Consider the following 11147-nt stretch of genomic DNA (forward strand, 5'->3'; position numbering starts at 1 on the left):
AGTGTTATCATAGATGCTAATCAGATAATACAGTGGAGGAACCATGACAGACTACAGACCACAGACAGGTAGCTCAATATGTTGTGGCTGTTCACATGATCCAGACGTTATGGGTTCAAATCCCACTCTGGTCTTTAATCTGAAACTTTACTTTGAAGAAGGAAGAACATAAGAATGCACGGAAGTCTCACTCAGTCAGGCAAAGCTAGTGATGGTGCAGTTGGTAAAGAAAAGGACCTTGAAAAAAAATCACTTTCACCTAGAAACTCCATTCACACATTTTATAATTCAGCTTACTGTGGAAACACATGCTGGAACTTTTTACTTTGCCTGAAAAGGAATCTTTGAAATGTTTCATAGTTTTAGAAATATAGTGCTTTCAAATTTGATAAATTTGCAATGGGGCTCAATGGCAGCTCTATGGCACATCAACAAGTCACTTTCACCTAGAAACTCCATTCACACTTTTTATAATTCAGCTTACTGTGGAGACACATACTGGAACTTTTTACTTTGAAATGTTTTGTAGTTTCCGAGTTATTTTCGTATTTTTTTGTCAGGATGAACCTGTGTGTGTGTCCGTGTGTGTGTGTGTGTGTGTGTGTGTGTGTGTGTGTGTGTGTGTGCAAAAAATCACAACATACAAAAGAATGAAGCATCCATAGATTGTTGTCGTTATCTCAACACACATTTATTACAGAGCCAACGGAACCCAACGTTTGTGCAATCATCAGACAGTAGTCCACTGTTACTGTACGTATATTAAACACATCATCATCTGCAGTCATCACCACACAGCACTGTATAATATGATGTAGACTGCTCACTGCTGCAGTCATCATACAGTACATCATGTTTATTATGGCGGTTGCAATCTGTCTATAGAATGATGCCCGTGTCTGTGCCAACATGGTGTTGTTGACAGATCTGTCTTCAGTCAGTCAGTGCTCACATCCTTAACCCACATCCTTAACCTCCACTTAACCACACCTCACCCATGGATAAACATAACTTAAATTAATTAAACAAAACAAAACACGTGCCCTAAACTTAAATTAACACCAAACACATGACTAAACGTATAACATAGATAATTTAGTATTTTAGTTGAAAGACACCGCATGCCTAAAACATAACTTAAATCAGATGAATTAAAAAAAAAACAGCAAACACGCCTACAAGTCACTTAAATTAATTAATTAAACGACATCAATCCCGTCTAGACGTACATGAATTAAACCACACAGCAATCCCCATGCTGCTAAACTTTATCAACGCCATTTAATAAAACCACACCAAAGAGTGTATCAGTAAACTGCTGCGTCTCTATGGCAATAAAGGACAGATCCCAACACTCAAAAGCGTCCATCCTCCTCTCTCGGCGAGGAGGCAGAAATGTGAGTTTAGGGATTACTCCACAGTCTACCGAGTGTAGAGTCTGTAGACTCCACAGTCTACCGAGTGTAGAGTCTGTAGACTCCACAGTCTACCGAGTGTAGAGTCTGTAGACTCCACAGTCTACAGAGTGTAGAGTCTGTAGACTCCACAGTCTACCGAGTGTAGAGTCTGTAGACTCCACAGTCTACCGAGTGTAGAGTCTGTAGACTCCACAGTCTACCGAGTGTAGAGTCTGTAGACTCCACAGTCTACCGAGTGTAGAGTCTGTAGACTCCACAGTCTACAGAGTGTGCTTACAAAAAAACCCCAAAAAGTCATGGTATCGTTAAAACCTCGATAAATGAGTTTCCATTGTGATACAGTATAAAGTATACTATGTTAGCACCATTGATCCAGGCCACAACACAATCCATTGATCAAAAATACACATGCTCTGAAGATGCACCCATCCATCCACCCACCCATCTGACCTCTTAACAGAGGTCATAATGGGGAGGCCGCCAACACTTAAGAATCTTTGAAGTGGGCCCTGATTCTCATAAGGTATAGATTAGAACCACTGCCTTATTCTGACATGAGGATTCCATTCGTGAAATGGTCAGATTTATGCTTATTTCTTGTAATCAGAGAAAGACAGCGAGCACATGACAAGGGTTTCCATCGGTGTGTGTGTGTGTGTGTGTGATCGTACAAATAAAACAACATTTTGTAAAAGGTTTCCATCGGTGTGTGTGATCGCACAAATAAAACAACATTTTGTAAAAGGTTTCCATCGGTGTGTGTGATCGCACAAATAAAACAACATTCTGTAAAAAGTTTCTACGCTCTCATGAAGAAAACGTGTTCTCGATAAAGAACGAACATTATAAATAAAGATAAACGAAACAACTGTTTTAAACGTTGGACAGAAACAACTTGTGTCAAGGTAGACAGAGACAATGTTAAAATTAAAATCGAATTGATGATCAGCGGTTCATAACAAACCAAAACAATCCCTTCCCTATGTTTTGTAGATCTGTTTAAGAGTCAACTGTCCCGGTGCTGTGTAGGTCTGTTCATAGTCGCTCTGTTCCTCATGATTTGTGCATCTGGTGGTTCCCTCCCGCAGCACTAGGGGGCAGCACACCACCGCCGGCTCCCGATTGGACGTCCACAAAGCCCAACCTCTGCCTCCTCTTCCTCTGTTCGGTCATCTACAGAAAATACCATCGCTTTAACGATGACACGCACTGTGTGTGTGTGTTTGTGTGTGTGTATATGTGTGTGTATTGTGCGTGTGTGTGTGTGTGTGTGTGTGTGTGTGCGTGCGTGCGTGTACCTGTTCCTTCAGATCGTTGAGCTGAACGGTCAAGGTCGTGACGACCTTCATGGTCATGGTCAGGCGGTCCTGTAGCATCCGCATCTCGTTCTGCTCCCCGTCGCCGTCGGTTACCACCAACGACATCGCCTGCATCCGCGGGAACCAGTCCAGGTTGTTGTTCTGAAACACACACGCGCACACGCACACGCACACACACACGCGCACGCGCACACGCACACGCACACGCACACACACACACACACACGCACACGCACACGCACACGCACACACACACACACACACACACACCACTTTGAGAATCAGTGTCTACCTCTTCCCATCCTTCGCTCTGACAATAACACAGTTGCTACTGAGTTGAACATGCAGACACTAAAGGTAAGGTGTGTGTGTGTGTGTGTGTGTGTGTGTGTGTGTGTGTGTGTGTGTGTGTGTGTGTGTGCGCGTGCGTGCGTGTGTGCGTGCACCTTGATCATCTGTGCCACGTAGCTCTCAGGTCCAGTGTAGTCGGTCTTGTTCTTCTCGCGGACCAGAACGATGAAGTACAGATAGTTCCAGATGTTGTGTTCCAGTTTGATGTGCTCCTCAAACGACACCGTTTTATTATCAAACTTATCACGCTCCAGACCTGAAACACACAGCGATACACTGACTGATCAATAAACCTTATCACGATCCAGACCTGAAACACACTGACTGATCAATAAACCTTATCACGCTCCAGACCTGAAACACACTGACTGATCAATAAACCTTATCACGCTCCAGACCTGAAACACACAGCGATACACTGACTGATCAATAAACCTTATCACGCTCCAGACCTGAAACACACAGCGATACACTGACTGATCAATAAACCTTATCACGATCCAGACCTGAAACACACAGCGATACACTGACTGATCAATAAACCTTATCACGCTCCAGACCTGAAACACACAGCGATACACTGACTGATCAATAAACCTTATCACGATCCAGACCTGAAACACACAGCGAAACACTGACTGATCAATAAACCTTATCACGATCCAGACCTGAAACACACAGCGAAACACTGACTGATCAATAAACCTTATCACGCTCCAGACCTGAAACACACAGCAACACACTGACTGATCAATAAACCTTATCACGCTCGGCTCCAGACCTGAAACACACAGCGATACACTGACTGATCAATGGATTGATTAAAGTGATGCTTCAATGTTCACATTACTCACTCCAAACCAGCTACAGAGAGGAAAGAACTCTTACGGGCCATTCAGAACCAGAACTCTTACTGGCCATTCAGAACCAGAACTCTTACGGGCCATTCAGAACCAGAACTCTTACGGGCCATTCACACCAGAACTCTTACGGGCCATTCACACCAGAACTCTTACGGGCCATTCAGAACCAGAACTCTTACGGGCCATTCACACCATGCACGAGACCTGTAACTACAGTATAACCACAGATGTGCCGTTTGAAAACGTCACATGTCCTGCCATTGGCAATTCAGTAGATTGTCAGTGGATTGTCACTCAAAAACAGAACCTTGTCAGTGAGAAAGGGGGACATTTGCCAAGATGTTATAATTCTATTCAGATTCCCTGAATAAGAGTTCCTCTGCTGGACACTTCTTTTCAGTAGCAAAGCAGTAGAATTACCAAGGCTAATCAGTGAATAAAACCTGCAGGGAAAACGTGGATTTTCAGAAAACCTTCAGGGAAAGATCAGGAAAGCGTGAACAGTTGGAATGACACCTAAATTCCGGTGAATTGCCAAGTGTGGTTGCACTGATGCGAGCTGCCGCGAGGAATCCGCTGGGAAAGTCTAGAATGTTCAGTTCTTGATGAATTCTGTTTATATTACATATTGTGATGTCACTCCTGTCTGATTGCACATTATATTGTCCAATCGAAACAGGGACAGAAAAATTGACTTTTGGGGTTACAGAAAAGTTACAAAAAACGTCCATTGAACGGTTTGAAAGGTTTAACAAAAACAGGTTTACTTTAGCTGCATGGCATTAAGGTGCTCGGACCTTGAACAATACTGTGGTGCCTACACACAGCAACCACACTGATTCTAGTGTGTCCACAGTACACACAGCAACCACACTGATTCTAGTGTGTCCACAGTACACACAGCAACCACACTGATTCTAGTGTGTCCACAGTACACTGGTGTTCTGTAAACAGCAGCACCAAACACACAGCCACAACACTACAGGGAGTATAAATAATGATCTGGTGCCGCCCGCATATAGAACAAATAATGGGTAAATCCACTTTCCACAGCACTGCCACTCAAGTGTGGAATGCCCCGCCCCCCTTCCCTCAAAACAAACAAATCACTGGCTTCCTTTAAAACCGGTCTGAAAAATCACCTATCAATGTCAGCGGGTCAAAAGGAGAGAAGATGACTGCCCAACCTCCCCATACCCCCCCCCCCCCCCCTCCAAGTGATTTATTTGTATTTAGATTTTTTTTGGTACTTACACCTGTAAATAGTTTTCATGTTTTTGAGGTATCTCGATTACTGTCATCCTTTTGTTGTGAATGAATGCATTGGGACCCGAATGGAAACAAGACCAAAGGTCTTTTGTCGGTGCCGTCCTTTTGGATAAAGTGTGCTTTGACTGTACCATGTATGTACTGTTTTGCATTTATTATTGTCAAATAAAATAATCAATGTGTCAGAGAGCCCACATGGAGGACGGGAGAGAGTTCTATCTCAGTGCTGCTGCAAGACACATTGAATAATATTATCTGCCTCAGATAATTAATTATATCGAGGCGAGATGGTTGTACCTGATGAGGTAATGCCAGCTATAGCCCACCAACTGGCCTTAGCTATTCAAAAGAGTCTCCTCAGATGCAACAAATTACATATGCCCTGAGGCTTCAACCAAACATACTTAGTAAAAGGTGGAGTCCTGTACTGCCTCTACTGATGAGGTAGCAGGTTTTCGGAATCTTGAGTAACCAAATACACTTCTCTTCAGACCTTCTGGTGTACCCATACGCCTTCCTCCATCTCCAGTCATGTCTGTTCCCAGTATTGTTTACCTCCCATTGTTACCGTCGCTCTGTCGTTTTTGTCTCGCTATATACCTGTATTTTATTTTTTATTCCCTTGTTTTTTTGTTTTGTTTTCTTGTTTTTTTGTGAATACTTGTAAATGTATGTGAAGTTGTTTGTGTGTATGAGTTTATCATTTATATATCCTGTGAAAGTATGTAACAGCTGAGGTTGTGAAAAAAGAAAAAAAAATCAGTTGTAAGAAAAATGTATACCTGTAAATTCTGTGAAGTTGCCTAAACTGAAATAAAAACAAAGCTTTCTAATGGATGGCCGTCAATGTTTCTGTCGTTCATAAACATCACGCTGAAAGTGTTCCAAAGATCGTTTATGGCTATAGCTGTGGTGTCTACACTTTAGCATCCACTTCAGTTAGGACCATTTTTAAATGGCATATTTGTAGTTATGGTTAGTTAGTTTGACCCACCACAGATGAAGCAGGTGGTTTTATATAGTTAGTTTGACCCACCACAGATGAAGCAGGTGGTTTTGTATAGTTAGTTTGACCCACCACAGATGAAGCAGGTGGTTTTGAGAACCTCTTCTTTCCTCTGTTTCTCGCTCCTCAGGTCGGCGAAGGTGTCAATGATCACGCCGAAGATCAGGTTCAAAACGATGATGATGACGATGAAGTAGAACAACAGGTCGTACACCACCCTAGCAGGGTACAACGGCTCCTACACACACACACACACACACACACACACACACACACACACACACACACACACACACACACACACACACACACACACACACACACACACACACACACACACACACACACAGTATAAATCAGATATACATATAGTCGTTGTTGGGCAGAAAACAGATACTCAATTTGTCTACTTTTTGTTTGTTTGTTTTATAAATCAGTGCTGTTGAACACCCTTTACGTCTGTGTGTACTGTAGGTTGTATTGTGCTTTTAATTTATACCTTTCTAGTTTGTCTCAATTTATCTGTATACATTTGATTCATCTTTATGTGAAAACATAAAAATTCAATACAAAAAAAAAGCGCTTTTGACTAAACCTAACTCTATTGGATCCTCAAACTGTCAGACAAAACAGCTAACTCCGTCTTGTGGAGTTCGGTGGTTTGACCCCCATTGATTGAAATGACGGAGAAAAATGGCAAAAAAAACCCCCCAAAAAAACGATATCCACATTAATGGTCAAAAACCTCCTAACTCCACTTGAGCTGTATTTGGGTACACATTCAAGTATCTGACAATGTCACCATACTGCCCGACAGCATAGATATACATAGTATGCAGGCAGGCAGACCGACAGACAGGTGTGTTTACGTTCTTGGATGGTTTTCTGAGGACGTCTCCGACTCCTCCTCCGTTCCTGAGGCCGTGGTTCATCACCGTCACGATGCACATCAACAGAGTGTCACACGCACGCTCTGTGTTAGACTCCTCTGCAACACACACACACACACACACACACACACACACACACACACACACACACACACACACACACACACACACACACACACACAGTTATCGTCACATCGATACTGTTAGTCGTGCAGTGCATATAATTAATTGCATTTTCATAGCGCTTTTCCAAGTGCTCAAAGCGCTTTACAACGGTTCATTCATTCATACATTGTGGCGAACAGTCGACGCCAGCGTCCTCACTTCCCACATTCACACACCGACGGTGGCGAGCTCACACCAGCCGACTCATTGGAGACAATGTAGGGTTCAGTGTCGTCTAGCCCAAGGACACTTCGACATGTGGACAGGAGGAGCCGGGATTCGAACCGCCAACCCAGGGATCATTGGACGACCTGCTCTACCTCCTGAGCCACAGCCGCCCTAACTAACTAACCATAATGAATGAATGAATGAATTGCATTTTTATAGCAGAATTGAGGAAATTAAAACACTGGTTTGATATAAATAAATTATCACTAAACTTGAGCAAAACTAAGCTTATGTTATTCGGAAACCGTACAATAGATACACAAGTACAGTTGTCTATAGAAAATGTTAACATTGAAAGAGTATATGAAAATACATTTCTGGGTGTTTTGTTGAACCACCAGATCTGCTGGAAACCCCATATAAACTATGTGAGAACAAAGCTTGCACGGAGCATTGCAGTTCTAGGGAAAACTAAACACATTTTGGATCATAAATCACTACATTTACTATATTGCTCGCTTGTCCTACCATATCTCAATTACTGTGTAGAAATGTGGGGAAACACCTATAAAAGTAATCTAAAACCACTATGCCTACTGCAAAAAAAAGCAATCAGAATAGTTAACAAGGCAGGATATCTGGATCACACCAATATACTATTTTTACAATCACACATCATGAAGCTAATGGACCTTGTTGAATATAAGACTGCACTAATTATGTTTAGAGCAAGAAAAAATATTTTACCAGGTAAAAATGTTCAGTGATAGAGAGGGGGGATATAATTTAAGACGAGAACTCAACTTCAAAGTACACTGTGTTAAATTAAAATCGAAGAGTATTTTTTATTTTTTATTTAGTTAAAGTACTGGTTTTACCAGTTGTATCGACTTTATTTCTATTATTTCCGAGATTGTTTTTTATTTCTTTGCTCTATTTTCATGTCTTACTTTAAAGGAAGACTGACACGCCCCTCGGGAGCTAATAACTGCTATCAAACAATGCTATCATGATTCTGACGTCAGAGTGGCGAAAGCTTTCCCCAACGACTTCTATGCGGGCTCGCCGGGCTTGGTGGCCGTGGTAGCATAGCAACTTATGCTACTATTTTGGTGTCACATTTAGCTTGAATACTGGGTGAAAGTCTCATTAAAAAAATTATTTTTTCGCAACATTGTTCAGGTGAACTGTGTGTTTATGCTTGTTCATTGTAATAATCAATATCGCTATGATTATTTTATTTATCGCCACGTCGCTCCGCATGACAACATAGTCTAGCCCGTCTCAGATGCAGGCTGCACACACACGGACGGACGGACGGACGGACGGACGGACGTATAGTCTCTGGTCAGGTCCCCGCATTGAACTGGGCATGTGTGTACGCACACACACACACACACAGACACACAACTTTTAGCCGTGGCTATAGTGCATGACAGCGGGGAAGAGATTCCGTGCCATTGCATGTGTGTGTGTGTGTGTGTACACACATGCCCAGTCCCCCGTAGAGGCTCATGATCTCGTCCGCAAGACTATGCCTCGGCATAGCGATATTTATTATTACAATGAATACAAACATAAACACACTATAGTTCACTTGAACAATGTTGTGGTAACTAACTACGGTATTACAGAGTGAGAGCGAGGGTGTACATGTCAGCCTGCGGCTGAGAGGGGAAAAGAACAGTAGTCGCGCTGCTCTCACAGCGGCCAGACAACAGCAGACCGTCCGTAGTCGCGACTGTCGCGCTGCGGGGCTGAGAGGTCTCAGAGCGGGCAGACAGGGGTGTTGGCGACCGGGGGAACATGGGACTCCAGTCCAAAATTTGCGCTTGTGCTGCAGTTCCCCTAAAAAACCCCACGCCAACCTCAATTGCATTCAAACTAAGCATTTCTGGCGAAAAAATAATTTTTTTCAATTACATTTATAGCCAATATGACGCTAAATGTACCGTCAAAAACGCTAGCCTGACCTATAGCCACTTGTTGCTAGCGCCGTAGCCCCGTTTCAAACTGTTTCAAACTGTTTTCAGTCAGACCACGTGATGTGCTGTACCACCCATATTAATTTCGGGGCATGTCAGCGGACCTTTAAGCAACGATAAACCGGGTTGTTATAAATGTATATATACTATTAAGTTATAAGGGTAAAAACCCAGGGGGGTAGGGTCCTAATAAGTTTAACACTTCACCCTACTCCTTTTCAGACATTGTTAAGAGTATTTTATCTTTTGTTTCAGTGTTTTTTTTATGTATTTGACTTCAAATAATGTTCGAAATAAACTCATTCATTCATAGCGCTTTTCCAAGTGCTGAAAGCGCTTTACAATGGTTAATTCATTCATACATTGGGAGGTGAAGCGGCGAACAGTCGACGCCAGCGTCCTCACTTCCCACATTCTCACACCAACGGTGGCGAGCTCACACCGACCGACTCGTTGGAGGCAATGTAGGGTTCAGTGTCTTGCCCAAGGACACTTCGACATGTGGACAGGAGGAGCCGGGATTCGAACCGCCGACCCAGGGATCATTGGACGACCTGCTCTACCTCCTGAGCCACAGCCGCCCACAACCATACAGCTAAACTAACTATCAGACTGACTGACTGTACACTATTGTACAGCTAACCTTAACTATTTCAGACTTTACAGTACCAAACCTAATTCAGCGAACTATACAGCTAAACACAACTAGTACTGTAAGTCGTACCGTCCTCCTCTCCAGTAGACCCAGCAGTGGTTTCTGCTGTGCAGCTGACTCCATCTGTAGAGCAGGAGTTCATGAAGTCCTGAGAAGCTTCACTCTGCCCTGAAGCTGTACAACGACATCACATCAGCTGTAATCAGGGGTGAGCTGGCTATCACTATCCAGGGTGGCGACCTGGTAGTTTGCACGCTAGCCCGCACAGCCATTCATAGTTTCCGCACTTCGCTAACCTCGCTAACAAAACCTGACGATAGACGCCGAGTGTCACAGCTTGGATTAACAGGAATGACCAAGCTTGGCTACTGTAGATATCAATGGTGACGGTCCATTGTGTCGTACAGTAGTACTGTAGTAGTAGTACAGTATTACTGTAGGTGTCAGATGTTCTGTCTGGAGTAGTCTAAAGAGTTGGATAACAGTGGCTGATGGATTCACCAACTAATTCAATTACAGAGGTGAAGTTTGCAAGGTAAATGCATAATACTACTAACTAACTAAATACTAACTACTAATACTAACGTTTCCCCACTATGCAAGTAAATAGAATAAAATGATATACAGTATATTGTGGGTTAATAAATATGTCTACATTTAAGAGGTTATTTCAAAGTGGTGATAGCTCGCAAGCTTGTGCACGTGCTTGTGCACCGGCGTGCACGCAACACAAGTCCCACTACTTACTGTAAGAAATCCACAGCACATCCCTGGCTGCAATCATCTGACTCATCAGCTGTAATCATCCTATTCATCACCGCATTTAGAGTTACTAAGTGTTATAATTATAGTTAGCCCTATAGCCCTAGACCTTCATTCAATCTGAGGGAAATTATCTTATCATAATATACCACCACAGTAAGGATGAAACAAACAAGCCGGTACTAAAAACAGGGTAGCAGTATAATATAAAAGACAATATAACGTAGGGATGTCCCCATTCTTCGCTTCCGATCCCATCCCGATACCTCCATTTCTGTGTTAGCCGATACCGAATA

At 42.9% G+C, this 11147-nt stretch overlaps 1 protein-coding gene across 4 annotated transcripts in view; it reads right to left on the reverse strand.

Moving 5' to 3' along the window:
• Positions 1-1381: 1381 nt before the first annotated feature.
• itpr3 (inositol 1,4,5-trisphosphate receptor, type 3) overlaps positions 1382-11147 on the reverse strand; it is a 127997-nt gene continuing 118231 nt past the window's right edge. For 2 of the 4 annotated variants that reach the window (XR_013964058.1, XR_013964060.1), the window contains 7 exons: positions 10159-10263; positions 7096-7214; positions 6299-6464; positions 3184-3344; positions 2717-2878; positions 1696-2591; positions 1382-1438 (listed from right to left, as the gene is read on the reverse strand). Coding sequence is in view for 1 of the 4 variants with exons in the window: in XM_080763696.1 (XP_080619822.1) it covers positions 2472-2591; positions 2717-2878; positions 3184-3344; positions 6299-6464; positions 7096-7214; positions 10159-10263 (833 nt within the window). In the remaining 3 variants the exon portion in view is untranslated. Of the gene's footprint in view, positions 1439-1659; positions 2592-2716; positions 2879-3183; positions 3345-6298; positions 6465-7095; positions 7215-10158; positions 10264-11147 lie in introns of those variants that run through there. The other 2 variants (XR_013964059.1, XM_080763696.1) reach the window with 2 other exon arrangements.

The sequence above is a fragment of the Protomyctophum bolini genome (assembly GCF_963924005.1).
Source record: "Protomyctophum bolini genome assembly, chromosome: 5".
NCBI lineage: Eukaryota > Metazoa > Chordata > Actinopteri > Myctophiformes > Myctophidae > Protomyctophum > Protomyctophum bolini.